This window comes from Canis lupus, chromosome 7, assembly GCF_048164855.1.
Source record: "Canis lupus baileyi chromosome 7, mCanLup2.hap1, whole genome shotgun sequence".
NCBI classification, from domain to species: domain Eukaryota; kingdom Metazoa; phylum Chordata; class Mammalia; order Carnivora; family Canidae; genus Canis; species Canis lupus.
The window spans coordinates 39,974,474-39,992,516 of record NC_132844.1 but is presented as its reverse complement, the minus strand read 5'-3'; the positions used below and the strand labels follow the sequence as shown (position 1 = coordinate 39,992,516).

General features: G+C 34.0%; 1 protein-coding gene across 1 annotated transcript in view; it reads left to right on the top strand.

Annotated features, from left to right (window-relative positions):
- The window catches only part of COL19A1 (collagen type XIX alpha 1 chain), a 307,933-nt gene that overhangs the window by 111,386 nt on the left and 178,504 nt on the right, over positions 1-18,043 (top strand). The window contains exon 13 of the mRNA XM_072832451.1: positions 12,621-12,674. Coding sequence (XP_072688552.1) covers positions 12,621-12,674 — 54 coding nt within the window. The remainder of the gene's footprint in view (positions 1-12,620; positions 12,675-18,043) is intronic.

The following is an 18,043-nucleotide window of genomic DNA, read 5'->3' as shown; positions in this document are numbered from 1 at the left end:
AACTGCCTTGTGAGGTTGGTTCTTGATTGTTGATAAGGATCCCCCGCTGTGCTTACTTAGGAGCCCTCTGGCTAATATTCCTCTTTCTCCTATAGAGAACCCCTTCTGGAATAGAGTTGTTAATACCATAAAAGTGACTATAAAATCTAGTCAAGTAGTGGGCTTTCTCAACCCAAGGTTGCAGTAAATGAAAAATGTGAAAAATTTGAAATGAAGTATAAACATTGAGTTCTGACATGGGAGGAATAAACTGAGTAAGTAAAAAGTATAATTATTTGGATCTTTGAAAAGCTTTATATGAAATAATCTGATTCATCTAGGTTCTGGGAAAGACTCAGAAACAGTTTGCTGTTGGCCTTGCTGTGGGAAATAGATCTTTTAGTTTTTAGAGTTTTTCAACTTAAATTAGAAATGATTTAAACATGCAAAAGTGCAGCATTCTTGCAGTTTCCTTTCTCCTGTAGTTTCATTCCCAATTAACTGCAGCCCTACCTATGGGTAGTTTATAGCATTCAAGGCAGGTAAAAACTTATATGTTATTTCCTGTATTTCTCATACCAGATAGCTCTAACAATTCAATAGTGAATCATGACCCTATCACTTTTGAGTCATACAGGCCAGAAGATAAAGATAACACAGTCTAAATAAAGTAGGATTGTATGTCTGAATTATCTGAAAATGGTTTTCCACCCTCCACTTCAGAGTTTGCTTTTGAGATTTGGCTTTTCCTAGTTGGTTCCCAAATAAGACAGTAAGAAAACAAACCGTCCTCACTACTGATAAATAAACATCGTACTGGGATCAGTTTGGGAGATCAGAACACTGCTTATGAAAAGATTCCTCACATTTCTTATATCTCTTCATGAATCAGAAAAGAGAGTTTATTGAGTTCTGTGCTAGATGCCCTGGAGGAATTTTGCAAAGTAGAAAACAGTGGAGATCCTAATACTTACTGTTGGAGATTCAACCCAACCTTGGCACTCTTAATTTGTCTTAGTTCAATTATCACCTCTCAGGATGATTCCCAAATCTATAACCTACACCTGCATTCTTTCCTGGTCCACTTTCCACAACTACCCCCTGGACCTATCCTCCCAGATTTCTTTATTTCTTTAGTTCAGTATGTCCAAAGCAAAACCCTTCTTTCCTCTCACATCTGCTTCTCTTCCTGCGTTTGCTGTTTTCTATCTGTGGTGAGTACCTACCTCACTTTGTTCCTGAGCTTTGCCCGGGCCTCAAACTTGTAATTTTTGTTAACTCTTGTTTCTCTCTTGTATCTTGCTTCTGTCCCATGTTATTTCTCATAGCTGCCCATCTTTTATATTCCCATGGTATTAACCTAAGCTCCAGCCCTCCTTGCTTCTGCCTAGATGGATAGAGTAGCTCCTAACTGAATTCCTGTCTCTAATCTCTCCTCTCCAGATAACATGTCCTACATTAATCTGTTAATCTCCAAATGTCCAGTGTCAGTCTTCTGCTTAAAAAGAATTGCTGACTCCCCAGTGGCTATAGGAGGATGTCCTGACACCCCTAACTTGCCCTTCACAGTCTCTTACAATCTCATCTGACTTTCTTTCCAACTCCATTTCTCTTGTTCAGAATCCTGTGTTTTACCCATACCAACTTGCTGGTCCTTTTAATTGTGCCTTTACTTTTACCTCTATCTTATTCTGAAATAGCCTCTTCCATTTCTTTTGATCTGGATCTTGTCTAAAATATGCCAATAATGATCTTGCAAATAATTAAGTGCAGAATTAAATATACACTAAAGTTTAAGAACTTGAGCTCTAGAACAGGACTGCCTGAGATCAAACCCTGGCTGCACCACTTAATTGCTGTGTCAAGATATTTTACCTTGCCCTACCTCAATTTCCATATCTAGAATGTGCGGACTATATTAGTGCCTGATCCCTAGCTGTGGTGAGGTAAATGAGTTAAAGCTCTGAGAATAGTATCTCATGCACATAAGATATTCTATAAATGTTAGATAGTAGTTGTGAACAAATCACTTTTGTCTTCATTTCCAGGGTTTTACCTATGAAGAAATCTTTACATAGATATCAAAAAGTTTAACTAGGAATATGTGTAAATAACATATCTCTATATTTGTAGAGATGAAAAAACATACTTCACTTATGTTTATATAAAATAAAGAACCTGTACTCAGGTATAATAAAGAAGTTATTAGGGACAGTTTCAACAAAGGCAAAGTATATAGTATATAATGAATCCCCATGTATGTACCAGCTGGCTTCAACTGGTATGGACATGGCCAGTCTTGTTCCAGCTAGACCCTATCCTATGTTATATTGAGGCAATTCTAGACAGCATATGCTTCATCAGTTCAGTATGCATCTAAATGACAAGAGCTTTTCATACATAATTATTACACCATTATCACACTTAAAATTTTAACAATTTCTTAATGTCATTATTCATTGGATATTCAGATTTCCAATAAGATCATAAAAGCTATAACATTTCTTTAACGATTTGCTTTCATCAGTGTCCAAATAAAGCACATAAATTCCAGTTGGTTGCTATGCTTTTGAGGGTCTATTTATCTGTAATATTCTTCTCTATCCCTCTGTCATTTTGTTGTTTGTTTTCATTATATTACTTGTTGTGGAAGCCATGTTGTTTGTTTTAAGGAATTTTCCAGTCTGGATTTGCTGATTACATTTCCATGGAGTAGTTTAATATGTTTCTATCTTCTCTGTGTTTGCTTTCAATGGTAGTTAGATCAGATTTAGGTATGTTTTTGGCAAGACTACTTTATAAGTTCTGTCAGAAGCAATAAAATGTCTGGATATTTTTCTGTGATGATAGCAGCCATTGGTCATCAATACCATATCCATTAATTCATTTAAGGTTGTAAAATATTTTAATTTTATTCCCTCTCCATTTATTAGCTATAATATTTTTATAAGGAGGAACTTCACCTCACCTACTCTCTGATTACCCAGTGGTATGGTTCACATATGCATATATATTTTTTATATGACTTGAGAGTAAGTTACTTAAATCACAGCCCTTTAACCCTAAATATTTCATTATGTATTTTCTCTTATTCTTTTATATATTCTCTTAACCACAGTATAGTTATAAGTTTCATAAGCTTATATCAATTCATTATATATTTTTATCTTAATAAAAATAAGTAACATTTATGGGCAGTTTATAAACACCTTTCACAGGCAACATCTCAAAATAATTCCAAGAGATAGACAGTATTATTAGGCCAAGTTGATTGATAAGAAAACTGAAGCTTAGAAAGATTGTGATTTTACTGATGTTAAATTCTTTGCTCTTTACATCTTGCTAGCTGTAATTGAGTGAGACCTCCTAGAAAATTTTATGGAAGATTTAATGTCAAAACAAGCAAAGAAGAAACCTCTCTGGTCCTTGCATCCTAGTCAGAGAAAGAACAAATCACTGGACCTAGCAGTTGAGATTTGCCTGTGGTGACTGTGGAGAGTTTCCTCCTAGATCTGTAATTCTCACTGGGTCCTGGGCAGCAGCTGCAATAGACTGAACTGTGTCTCCCAGATGAGAATAAGGTTTCATCACCTTTCTTCATCAGCAAAATGAAATAAAATGACAAATTTTGAAAAGGGCCTGAAATACCATTGCAAACATTGCTATAATTCAGAAAATTTTACATTAGTACACAGATGATTTGGCAGTTTTGAGAATTCATTCTAGTTGTGGCACTGGTTTCAAATCAGCCTGAGAAACTGTCATTTAAAATGCCATTATTTTACTCAAAATGCCTCCCGATGATATTTCATTCACAAGACATTTGTGGGAGACCTACTATTTACCTCTGACTGTGCATCTGAGAATGGGTAGACCAGTCACATGATTTTGAGGAATGGGCCTGTATTAGCATATCTCACATCCTGCCCATTCTCATGCCCTGCCCATGCTTTTTCCATCTCCTCAGATATCACCTTAGGCCCAGCTTCCCCAAGAAGACATCCTCTTGGTATATCACATTACCCAGGATTTATTTCTGCTATGTTGTGTCCTTCCTTTTTAAAATCAAATGTTCTCTTTCTCTGACTGACTTATTTCACTTAGCATTATTATATTCTCTAGGTCCATCCAGTACCACTTGATTACACTCATATGTGTAATTTAATTTAAACAAGCAAAGGGGGGAAAATAAGAAAGAAAGAGAAAGCAAGAAAGAGTAATTATAGAGAACAAACTGATGGTTGCCAGAGTGAGGGGTGTGGGGGAGTGATGGGTTGAAATAGGTGATGGGAATTAAGGAGGGCTCTTGTCATAATGATGTATGGAAGTGTTGTCACTATATTATACCCTTGAAACTAATATTACACTATATGTTAACTATACTGGAATTAAGATAGAAACTTAAATAAAAAATAACAAAATTTTAAAAATAAGAATGAGGAAAAAGCAAATCAGGTATTCTCCCTCCACCTCTTTCTCCCCTCAACTAATCTGAAAATACCTTATGTCTTATTTGTCATTCCTAATGTAGTGACCACAATTTTAAGCAAAGTGGAAAAGGATAGGCTACAGGTTACCATCTTGCCAACATGATACATTGAAAACATTTCAATGGATACATTAGTTGACTGTTAGTATCTATAGAACTCATGACAACAGTTCTTTGAATGTCTCCTTTGTCCCTGTAAGGCAAAATCAATTTCTGTGAAGCTTGGAAGTTCTGGCACTACCTTAGCAATTCTTAAAGGTTTCACCTTCTACAAAAGAGTCTTGAATTCTAGACTCTGTATGAATATCAATTGAGTGGCTTTCCTGTTAGCAAGTAGCTAAGTTGGTAGACAAGACTAGGAAAACTTAATAGTGGATGACTTGAATGAACTTATATAAAATCGTCTGTTTGTTTAACAAGGATTATCCCATCAGTTAGTTAGCAAATCAAAGATAAGATCATTTGTTGGTTATTTTGAGCTCCAAGGATCTTCTAAATTCTTTAATTATACTAACATTTTTGCACCTAAAATTATTCTAAGTAATGGAAGATTAACAAGATCTTGGAAATGGTTTGTGACACATCAGTGAGAATATTTCTTAAAAGAGGATATGCTCTTCATATATGAAAATTGAACCGCATTAAATTTATATTCTATAATTATTTATCTGCATTTTTAGTTGCTAAAGGAAATTGATATAAGCTGATTCTGTAGAAGTTATTTTACTAGATTAAGTTTTTTCTCACCCTTGGAGAGATAACTTAATTAGGTTTATGTCACAAATGCAATTAGGTGAGTAATCTTGATTCTAATCCATTTAGATAAAAGAATTTTGAACAATTTGTGACATAAATTCATTTATCAAGACAATCTCTTTGAGACTTTAAAAGCAGAGGCATTTCTCTCAACACAAAGTTGTCTCAGCCTTTATCTCTGTTCATCTTAATGGCCTTATGGAGTCTGATTTTAAAAGAACCTGGGTAAATGCACCTTACATATAAATTATTTTATCTCTAGCAGTGTAATAATACTAATTAGATAGGTTTAGAAGTTATTTGCTTTTATCAGTTAAAAATTCAAGAGGTCAGTAATGGCAAAGATTCACACAGCTATAGAGACAGATGTGTGATTAGACTCAAGCCTCCTGTTTCCAAGCACCAGATTCTGTTCACTAGATCACAGTTAGAACCTTATGCTCTGGCTTGAAGGTTTTTGAAAATCTATCATGTTTCTTAGCCTATATTTAGCTTCCAGAAACATAATCCATAAACATGGCACTTCTGTGTCATCATCTTATCAATAACAACAAAACATTAAATTGATATGTATTGTGAGATATAGTACAATAATAAATCTTAATCACGGATATCCTTTAAGTTACAAAAGGATTTTTTATTTAGAAAAGGCCTGTTTTATAACTGTTTTCTTTAGTTAATCTATATATGTGATTAGTAGTATACTATATACATATTTTTAAAATTTTCAAATTTACAACATTTATGCAAAGGGGCTTTGCTTAAAATGATATTCCTTAACTTATTGATTCTTAACAGTAATAGAAAACAAAGCATTTTAATGATTTAAAGTATTCAAAAACTCACTATATCATAAATGTATGTGAAACATTTAAACCTTTATCATTTACAAAAGAAATGTTTAAATTGTTTCTAATCTGTATCAGGTAGATTTACTTTCATACCAATAGACCAGAGAATAACACAAATCAGATAGTTTCTACACTAAAACTTATTTTGTTAAAAGTTTGCACTTACATATAATACATATATATATTAGTATTATATATGTCACATATATATAGCATAAAATATATATATATATAGGATAGAAGGATAACTGGTAAACTATACACATATATAGGAGAAACCTAAACAATCCCAGCAAAAAGAAAAATAAAAAAAAAGATGAGAAAGACTATAAGAATAAATGTTCTCTCCAACCTACCTACAGATTGATCAGAAAAGGTTAGAAGTCCTATCCATTTGAAGTGCTAGAACATAACTTCTATCCAAACCACTGGATGATGACTATGCTATCCAGACACAGTAGTGATCCTAAGGAAGCCAGTTTATGTGAGTCCCAGCAGGAGGGGAGAGAGATAAACACCAGCCAAACACTTCCCAAATTTGATGAAAAAATATTAGTATATTCATCCCAGATAGGATAAACATAAAGAGAACCACATCTAGCCAAACTGCTGAAAATCAAAGGAAATAGTAAATTTTGAAGCATCAGGAGAAAAACATTTCATCATGTGCACGGAATCACAATAAGAACAATGGCTAATGTCTCTTTAGAAACAGTGAAAAATAGAAGCAATAGAATGACATACTCAAAAAGAAATTGTCAATTAAGAACTCTATATCCAGTGAAACTATCTTTCACATATGAAGGCAAAAAGAAAGATATTTCCAGATAACAAAAAATAAAATGAGTTCTTTGCTAGCAGACATGACCCACATGAGTTTCTAAATGAAGTCTTTCAGGCTGAAATATCCATAGGAAGGAACAAAAAGCCCTGGAAATTATAAATATATGGGTCAATGTAAAAAATGCTGATAGATATTCACATATAGATATATAATATATAGAGTATATTCTCTTAATTTCTTTAAAAGCCTATTTTTAAAGGAAAACTTTAACACTGTACTATTAGGTTTAAAACAAAGGGATGTAACATACACATCATATATAATGTATATGACAGCAGTAGTACACAGAAAGGGGAAGGTAATGGAGCTAAAGTTGACAGTCTACTGAAATTAAGTCAGCGTTAATTGGAATAGGTGGTGATAAGTTAAAAATGCATATTGTAAATGCTAGAGCAATTACTTTTTTTTAAAATCTTAAAGACTATTCAGAAAACTAAAATAGTACGGTAAAAATGTCTTTTGAACAAAATGAAGGCAGTAATGAAAGAACAAAGGAATGAAAAAGATATGAGACTTAGAAACCAGATAACAAAGTAGAAATTTCTGTCTAACCCAATGTCGCAAAGGATTTCTTCTTTGTTCTACAGTTTTTAGTTTTGCATTTTACATTTGAGTCTAAAATCTATCCAAGTTAATTTTCATTTTTACACAGATATCCACCATACCGAAAATTACATTAAATGTGATCTTTTTTTTTTAATTTTTTTTTATTGGTGTTCAATTTACCAACATACAGAATAACCCCCAGTGCCCGTCACCCAATCACTCCCACCCCCCGCCCTCCTCCCCTTCCACCACCCCTAGTTCGTTTCCCAGAGTTAGCAGTCTTTACGTTCTGTCTCCCTTTCTGATATTTCCCACACATTTCTTCTCCCTTCCCTTAAAGTCATATAGAGGTACAAATGACCTGGTAAAGCCAAAGCAATTCTGAAAACAAGCAACCAAACAAAACCTGAAGGACTAATATTGCCTGATTTCAACATTTATCATAAACTAACAAGAAAGTTTACTGTTCACAAAAGGATAGACAAATAGACCAATGGAAAAGAACAGAATCCAAAAATAACTCTACTATATATGATAACTTATTTTCAAGAGAGATACAAAAATAATTCAGCAGATAGTATATAGTTTTTTTCAACAAAACTCCTGAAACAATTAGGTATTCATGTAAAAATTTTTTAATCCATATCTCTCACATTATCTATAACATTTACATTTATCCATTTATATTTGTCTATTTATAAATAACTAAATGTGTTTGTAAACTTAGATACAACACTAAAAGGAGAATTCATAAAAGAAAAAGTTAATATATTAGGGTTTACCAAGTCCCTATGAGATCAAAGTGAACAAATAATTTGAGATAATAAGAAGAGTTCTTTGACCCTGTGAAAGTCACATATATCATCTGAGTTGATGATTTATCATCAATAAAGGGGGATGAAAATACCCATTTGTAAGGTTATTGCTAGAATTAAAATGAACCCTTATTATGTATAGCACTTGGCACAGAGTCTGGCATATAATAAGATGTATATTACAGAAGCTAGTATATTATTGATAGTATCTATTGAAATATCTACCTGTATTGTGGATTCATTCAAACTCTATAAAAGGGTTTCATTAGTTACCTAATGTAGTATTTTGAATACCAAAACACAATTCTGTTTGGAAGAACATTAACTTTTGGAATAATTCTGAAATTAGGTTCACCAAAGAATGGGTATTAGAAAAATCTTAAATGTAATCTAATTTCCATTTATCCTCTTTCCTTTGCTTGAGATTGCATTTAAGTTTGCATCAGACCAGAATGATTTATTGTATTTTCAAAGAAACTTCTAGAAATGTTCTTTTGGCTTTGTTTTTTAATCTTTTTTGCTTTTGAAATTATCCAAACACTGAGAAACAATCCTAATGCATTTACTTTCTAACAACCTCTGATGTCAAATCAGTTTTCTTTAATTCTAGTTTAAGTCTTTAATGCTGTAGTTTTCTTTTTACGCACATTCTACTCAGTGGAGAAGAAGAGAACAGCTGGTCACTATTGTCAAAGTTCTTTTGTTTGGGACTTATTAAGTATGCAACTCTTGAATTTCTTTCTTTTTCCTGTCTGCATACACAACTCCCACTGGTTTTTTTGGAGGATGGTAGAATTTGCAATATAGAGGCCTTAAAACTCACCTAGTGCTAGCGTATAACCTGATGAATTGATACCAGTTAAAATATTAATCGTCAAGTAGCATTTCTTTTATATTCCTTGTAATGAATGGCCTGCTTTATTTATGCTCAGTTACCAATTGGATATTATTCTTTTTCTTATAAATGATAAAAGCTCTTTGCATTTTAGTGATGTTAACTACTAAGCCACCACATAATACTTTTTCCCATCTTGTAATTTGCCTTTTAGTTTAGTTTATAATATTTTTGCCTTATCAGTCTATAATTAATATTTTGTCAAATATGTTTTTCCTATTCTCAATTTCTTCTTTTGGTTTCACACTTAGAGTCACCTTACTCATCATGAGCTCTGAGCTATGTTCACTTGTATTTTTTTCTGTTCCTTTAATATTTTTAAGTGAGCTCTTTAACCCATCCAGAATTAGCTTCAGTGCAGGATTGCACATTTAATCCTAGTGAAGTTCATGTTGTTTATTACAGCACATTGCTTCAGTCTGTTGTAACATTCCATATCATGAGTCTGTTGCATATATAATGATGGTGTGTAATATATCAGTGGTCCTCAACTGGAGGCAATTTTACTTTCAATGGAAAATTGGCACTATCTAGAGATGTTTTTATTTGCCAGGACTGAGGGTAGACAGGGTAGAGAGAGACTGAGTAGAAGCCAGGGATGAGGTTAAATATCCTACAATATACAGGATAGCCCTCATAACAAAGAATTGTCAATAATGTCAAGATGAAGAGACCTTAATAGATGAGGGAGAGGGAAAAATCCATTGGTTACTATTCTTCTCCCAGTTACCTATTCCCCAATAGTAGTATTGCCAAAGCCATGTTTCTGTTTCCTATTCTGAGGAACACTGGAAGAGACTTTGCCTCCTGCTTGGCAGAAATCCAGATATACTCTGCATTTTTAAATCATCTCTGGACTATTTCAAAAACAAATGAGCTGAATCATTTTAGAGTTTTAGAGCATAGACCCTCGAGCCATGTTGCCTGAGCTGAAGCAGGTTCTGCCTCTAAGTAGCTGTGTGACCCCAAGCAACTTATATAGCCTCTCTGTCTTCAGTTTCCTCATCTGTAAAATGAGAGTAATAGTCCTATACTTATCCTGGATTGTCACAGAATTACAAGATGCTTAAAGCAATGTTTAACACGTAGTAAACATGACTGGATTTGTTAACAATGATAGTAGAGTGAATAACTTGGTTTTTGTGAGCCTTATTTGATCACAGTGACCTGCACTTGCTTTTTTATATAATTATACTTTTAAAAATCCATTGCAGACTTTTGGGAGTGATCACATGAAGCAGCATGTTTCTTCCGTAGCCTTCTGCTACATCTCTTATCCTCTTCCTGTGCAGCGTAAACCCCATCAGATGATCAACTCTGTTCTGTCTATACATATTCTTAACTTTTATTACCACTGTCAAGCTTGCAGATTTCTTTATAAGCATTTATCTCTTTAATATGTAGAGTTGCTTATTTTTTTCTCCTATGTAAACCATTAATTTTGAATAAAGATGATATTCATTTTTAGTTACATTCTGAAAGTTGATGATATAGCCATAGGATTATACTTGTCTCTATGTGCCAGAAATTTCAATGCATGCTATTAATGTGTACTGAATGCATTTTGTGTCATCATGAAGACACCATGTTGTTTCTTATTCTGCTTTCTAGATGATATTTTCTTCTGTGTATTTCTGATCCTCTTAATTCCCATTTTGCTTTTTTGTCATATATAACATCCTCTGGAATAGCACTGTTCAATGGAATTTTCTGTAATCATAGAAGTGTTCCAATCTGCACAGTCCAATAGTATAGGCACCATTCAGCACTTAAATGTGACTAGGACAACTGAAGAGCTGAGTTTTAAATTTTATTTAATCTTAATTAATTTAAAGGTAAATAGTCACATGTGGTTGGTGGCTACAACCTTGAACAGCACAGATCTAGACTATTTCCTCACCCTTCCATTTTCAGTTTAAAATTTTCAGCTTTATTTTAACTTGAACCTATTCCAATGTGTTTGTATATACTTTCATTTATCTTACATATTATATATATTATGTTCTAGTTATTAAGTTATTTTTGCTTCATATCCTGTGTTTTCAATAGTATAATAATACATAGTCATAGATTATTTCAATATCATAATAATACATAGTCTTAGATGAATACATAGTCTTAGATCTAGTAATATATAGTCTTAGAGTGAATAATGTATTTTCTCATAAAGTTAGATACTTGCTTTCCCTTAGGCTTTTTTTTTAATGTATAAAATAATAGTATTCACTACAAGAAAAAAATGAAGGGAAAGGAACAACAGAATAAAGAAGAGAATAAAAATGATCCTAGTGACACAAAGCAGAGATTACTACAAACACTACCACATATACACACACTGTGTTATATGACAGACCTAGCAACTTGGATGAGTTCTTTATATGCATAATATATTATTTTATTTTTTAGCATTTTATTGATTATGCAGATAATACATGTTTGTTTTAAAAAATTAAAAAACAAGAATATAGTGAAGGAAAAAAATCACCAATAATCACAGAACCCATAGATTAATTACTTCTATTGTTCTGGTTTGTCTTCTTACAGTATTGTTTCTAAGACCCATCATAGGTGGATACATAAGTTGGTGGACAAGTAGGTAGGTAGATAGTTAGGTAAATAAGTATTTAATTGGTTTTGAATTATGCTACAGATGTGCAGAATTTGCCAATAAAAGTATACATATTTCAGATGATAATCAAAAATATATGTCACTATGGGTATGTATCATAAACAATTGGTATTAATGACATAAATATATGTCACTATCGGTATGTATCATAAACAATTGGTCATTTTGAGCATTTATAACTTTAAATTAATAAAATAGATATTTGTTAACATTAATTCATTAAATTTGTCAGTTCCTTAATTGTATCATACTTTTCATATCATAAGAATTTTCCTGTAGTATAAAGCAAAATTCATAAACATAATTTTAACAGCTGTATTATAGTCCATTATATCTAAATACTATAATTTATTTAATCAGTTCCCTTTTATTGGACATTTAGGATATTTCTCCTTCTTACTGCTATAAATAGCATTCCACTCTACAATTTAGTGCCTAAAACTTTTCATGTCTGATTATTTCCCTAGGATACATTCTTAGAAGCAGAATTACTGGGCCAAATTAAATGAACAGATTTAAGACTCTTGATATATTTTGCCAAATTGCCTTCCAGAAAGTTCTTTGTTGCTTATAGAAGAAAATAAATAATCCTTGTTCTATTTCTACCCTTTAATCATTTTTATACAGCTTTTCTTTGAACCTTTAAACTTGTCTTTGGTTTTAGGACTCAGAATTGTTTTTTTAATAAATGTTTCAGGGGATTAGCAAAGTAATCACATTGTTATAAATGCCCCGACAAGGTAACTCTCTTGTTTTTTTCTTAGTAAAGGTTCTCAGGATATAACATTTTTCATTGTATAAATTGTTTCTTTCTAGGGTGAACAAGGAGAAAAAGGAGATCCAGGTCCGGCTGGCATTAATGGACAAAATGTAAGCCTAACTTGTTTTTCTAATACTCTGTTTACATTTTGCCACAGAAATATTTTGACTATCTAAGGGTATGAAGACTTTACTATCTATGGAAGAACTGGCCACAATCAAGGCAAAATCAAGAATCAAGGCAGTTTTTTACATGGTTCCATGTTCTTAGTGTCATCATGGGTTGTCCTTTGGGTTTATATATTTCATATTGTGTCATCTTTAACAGAGATTTCTTTTTTTATTGTTTCTGGATTGCATTTTTTCTTGTCTTCCTTTGTCTTTTTTCTTCTTACATACATTATCATGTGGTCTGTGTTCTTACCCATGGTTACTCTTCATCTTTTTTTCTTTGTGTCACTCTTCTTCTTAAATCAAAGTTCCATCTACTAAAGGATCTGCATGGGTGGGATTGCAATGATGAAAAGAAAAGGAGAAGGGGAGGGGAGACTTGTATCTCTGTGTTACTCCTTTTCCACCAGACCAGGTCATCGGCCTCAGGGATACTATTGCCTGTAACATTCTGATGTTCTAGCATCTCTTCTTTCCCTTAAAATGACAATCCCCACCCCACCCCCACCCCCTGAGCTTTACTTTGATTCTTATGGTAAAATTTGAAGATTACCCCAAATCTGGGTTTTTCTCTGAAATATATACTAATCCTCTGGTCATCAAAATCACCATTTACTGTAGATATACTAACCTTACTGGGGAAAGTGACCACCATGAGAGTTACTTTTTCCCAGTTTTCTTTTTCACTTTCGTAAAAATGTTTTAGAAAGTTCTGAGAGGCTACACTATTTGCTTTATAGATAAAAGAAAAGGAAACTAGATTTGGTCCCCTAATGCCTTCGAGGCATATGAAATATGAAACCCATCTTGTATGCAGTAGATCACTACTACTTTGTGGACAAAGAAGGATACCTGGGTGTGGAGAAGAAATACCCCAAAAAGGAAAAAAGGGTTAACCCCAGGAATTAACCCTATAGTCAACACTGGATTGAAGTTCTGACCCCTCACAGCTTTCCTCTCTTATTACTTCCTGAGGAGCCCCGTTCATATATTTTATATGACTCTCATTCTTATTCCTTTCCCCTTTGAAGTGATTATTCTATATGAGAGGAAGGGAACTGGTACCTAGGTCTTGTAGCTGGAGGAATCTCTGCAATCTTCTCTAGTTCTTTACAATGCATCAAGACATTGAATGTCACACCTGTTGGCCCATACACTTAAACAGAGCATCTGATTCATCTCCCTTCCCCACCAGTGGAAGTACCTGGTATCATAGTAAGAGTTCTGGTGTTGAAACCCAGAGCCCACCATGTCCAGTTCTGTCACTAGCTAAGAAAATCACTTCTATGTGTGTAGAGAATGGGCTTAGAATGTAAGGTCGCCATCACTATAATGTCCTATAATTTTATTTAAAAAAGATATTTTTAACATTACAAACTTAAAGAGCAGCACACAAACTTGATGAAAGTTGAAGCATCCATTCAGGTTATTGGAATTCATTCCTACTGCATATAAGGAAATGAAGGAATAACAAAACAATACAGCTGGAGCCAGAGTATGGAAAGTGCTGTATTTGAGGATGTTTGCCCTCTTTCCTCTGAACAGTGGGGAGACGTCATCCAAGCTGTGCTTAAATGAAGATTAGCTTTACTGTGTGTTGTGTAAAATGGATAAAATTCAGACCTTTGCCTATATTTGTTTTTCTATTATATTCTTCATGAGAGCAAAGATCATTTCTTGGATTCCCTAGTACTTAGTAAATATTTTCAGAGTAAGTTCCCAGTAATTATTTGCCAAATTGTAATTTTAAAAACTGAGAAAGTATTATAATAGTCTAAAATATAAGTAATTAGAGCCTAAAGGAGGATAACAGAGATGGAAAGGAATGCATAGATAGTATTATTACAATGTAAAACATATGCAATTTGGCACTTGATAGCATTGAAAACTCAAAAATAGCTCAAGATTTTGATCGTTCATTATGGGAAGGATATTATCTTGTGAAAAGTTTAGGAGTATTGAAGGAAATTAAATTAATGATAGTGTTACAAAAGATAACCAAGTTGCATGTATGTGGGCTTCCTGAGATAGAGACACAAAACAAAGATTTTTATAATTTCATTAAGATAACATTGGAATTGAAATAGTGAGGGACTTATCCAAACACATGAATAAAACTGGAGATTTGAGGGGTTGGAAACTGAAATCTATTTACATTAACTTAGAGATTTGGAAATTTTTCTTAAGTAAGGCCTTTTAGAAATAATTAATTGATAAACACATATATTTGCATGCCTACTACATCCCAAATGATTGGCAGCCATTGTAGGAGTTCTAAACCTGAATAAGACCAACCTGTTAAGAGAGTATGTAGTGTAGTGGGCAGTGATGTAGGAAACGCTGTTAAGGATCAACACCAATGGCCAAGAAAGAATTCTTGAGGCATCTTTGATGCAAAACGGTGGTTTTATTAAAGCACAGATACAGGACCTGTGGGCAGAAAGACCTGCACTGAGGTCTTGAGGAGTGGCCCAGTATATACTTCCAAAGTGGGAGGAGGTTAGGGATATTGTAGGTCTCTAAGGAGTTTTGGAAGCAAGGATCTCAGGACCTTGAGGAGGCTAGCTATTGTTGAGAAAAGGTCATTTATTACCACCTAATAAAATCTTAGTCATGAGACCCTTCAAATGTATATTGGTGGGCCATATGCTTGGAGGATGATTACTAGCATGTATTTTGGGGGTTCAGAGATAAAGGAAATTTCTAAAGGAATTTTTATATGTTAAAGTAGACTTACAGGATCCTGGGGATCAGGCTAAGATTGTCTTTTGCCCTTAGCCGAGTATTAACATCAAGGTAGTTGAGTCCCTAGAGGAAGGTTACTCTGCCTGTTTGAAAGACTTGTGAATGGGCTGTAGGTAGTAAGGACATTTAATAAATTTTCTTCTGCCTTTTTTTTCCCCACATCAGGCAGTGCAACCTTTCTTTGAGAAGGATCTTGGAAGGGTTCTTAGCATGCCCCCAATCACAGAGTTGTCATTTCTTTAGCACCATCATTGTTTAATGTAGCTCATTAGATACATCATAAAACAGGATAAAGCATATTAACTTTTCTCACTTGGTTACTTAATTAATATGTAGATGATATTCCTTTCCTTGATTTTGCCAAAGATATTCAGGAGTCATGACTAAGGAGAAATAATAAAAAGCAATGAAAATTCTCCTTTTCTCCCTCTACTATCACTAGGAATAAAGAATCAAATGCTCTGCTATTACATCATTAGTGGCGGTATTGTTAATATTGTGTTATTATTCATGAACCATTTTCACAAGGAATTTGAATTTTTTTAAAAGATTGATTGATTGATTGATTCATGATAGACACAGAGATTGAGAAAGAATCAGAAACACAGGAGGAGGGAGAAGTGGGCTCTATGCCGGGAGCCCGACGTGAGACTCGATCCCGGGACTCCAGGATCGCACCCTGGGCCAAAGGCAGGCGCCAAACCACTGGGCCACCCAGGGATCCCCAGGAATTTGAAATTTGATCCTTATTCTTGCTTTATGGACTAGCTATAGCAGGAGGTGATAGCATCTCTATTTTCAGAGGCAAGAAATAAAGGCCTGGGAAATTAAGCCACTTTTTTTTTTTTTTTTTTTTTTTTTTTTAGAAAATGGTAAAATCAGCTTTTAACCCTATATGTTTGACTGAAAAGTCTCTTGCTTTCCCACTAAGTCATGCCACACTTGTCATTGCCTATTTTTCAGTGGTAAAATAAACTGACCGTGCAAATTAAAATCATTCAGCATTTATGACAGTTCACTCTGACTTTCAATAAGCACAGGTACACATTCTTAAGGAATGAAGGGCATTATAATAGTGATTTCAATTTGAATTAAAGTCAAGCCATGGGATCCCTGGGTGGCGCAGCGGTTTGGCGCCTGCCTTTGGCCCGGGGCGCGATCCTGGAGACCCGGGATCGAATCCCACGTCGGGCTCCCGGTGCATGGAGCCTGCTTCTCCCTCTGCCTGTGTCTCTGCCTCTCTCTCTCTCTCTGTGACTATCATAAATAAATAAAAATTTAAAAAAAAATAAAAAAAAAATAAAGTCAAGCCATGATGGAGATTTTAACTTCAGAAACATTCTGTTAGAATGCAGAGTGAATAAACTCAATGGGCCAGCTCACTCCAGCTACTTTCCAAGTCAAAGAAAATTGGAAGAATCTAATATTCCTACTAAATGAATTCAAGAGTCCTTTTTAATGGTCTTTATTCTTGCATATTACAAATATCTTGATGTAAATCTATCTTTTAATAATTTCTTCAGTGCTAGCTTTTTCAAAACCTGAGCAAGCTCACTCTGGAAAATGTAAACCTAATTTACAATGAAATATTCAACAGTTCAGGCTTTCTCAATGTGACATTATTGGCATTTGGGGTAAGACAATTTTTTGTCATGTGGAACTGTCTGGTAAGAGCAGAATGTTTAGCATCCCTAAGGCACACCAACTAATGTAGCAGTTCTTAATCATTAGGACAAAAAAAAATTGCTCTGATATCTTTTTAAATGCATCCTTGGCAGTGTATGTGTTTGTAAACATTGGATTGTTCTCCAAGGTTTTGGAGTATTGGACTAAAGTTATTGGACTTAATACATACTCATATTTCCCTTATAGTTTAAGTAATGCAAACTAAACATATTAAAATTGTCAAAAAATTGAATTGCTAGAATTTAGCCTTTAAAATACAAGACTTCAATTTTATACACATTTGCATTTATAGTTAAATGATTTTGATTGTGACCTACTATGAACTATATTCAACAATTGCATATTAGAACAGACTTGAGAGGGAGTCTTATAAAGTTGTTAATGTAACCTTTAAAGACAGACTTCCTGAGCTCAGATCTCAGCTCTGCCACTGCCTAACTGGCATGCTACTTGGAACATTACTTATTCCCTCTGTGCCTCACTTTTTTCATTTGCACAATGGGATGGTAATATTAATAGCACTTCAGGGCTTTTTTGTGTGTTTGTGTTTGAGGGTAAACATGGTTATCATGCATAAAGCATTTAGAACAGTGTGTTGCATATAGTAAGAGCTATAAAATTTTTTTAAAGATTTTATTTACTCATGAGACGGGGGGGGCAGGGAGGCAGAGGCAGAGGGAGAAGCAGGCTCCCTGCTCAATGGGGAGCCTGACGGGGATTAGATCCCAAGGCCGAGCATTAGGCAGACTCTTAACCAACTGAGTCACCCAGGCACCCAGGAGCTATATAAACATTTACTATCATTTGAAACCGGATTAAATAAAATACATTTATCTCTAATAGAAATATCACTTCATTTGTTTGTTTTGTGGGGTTAT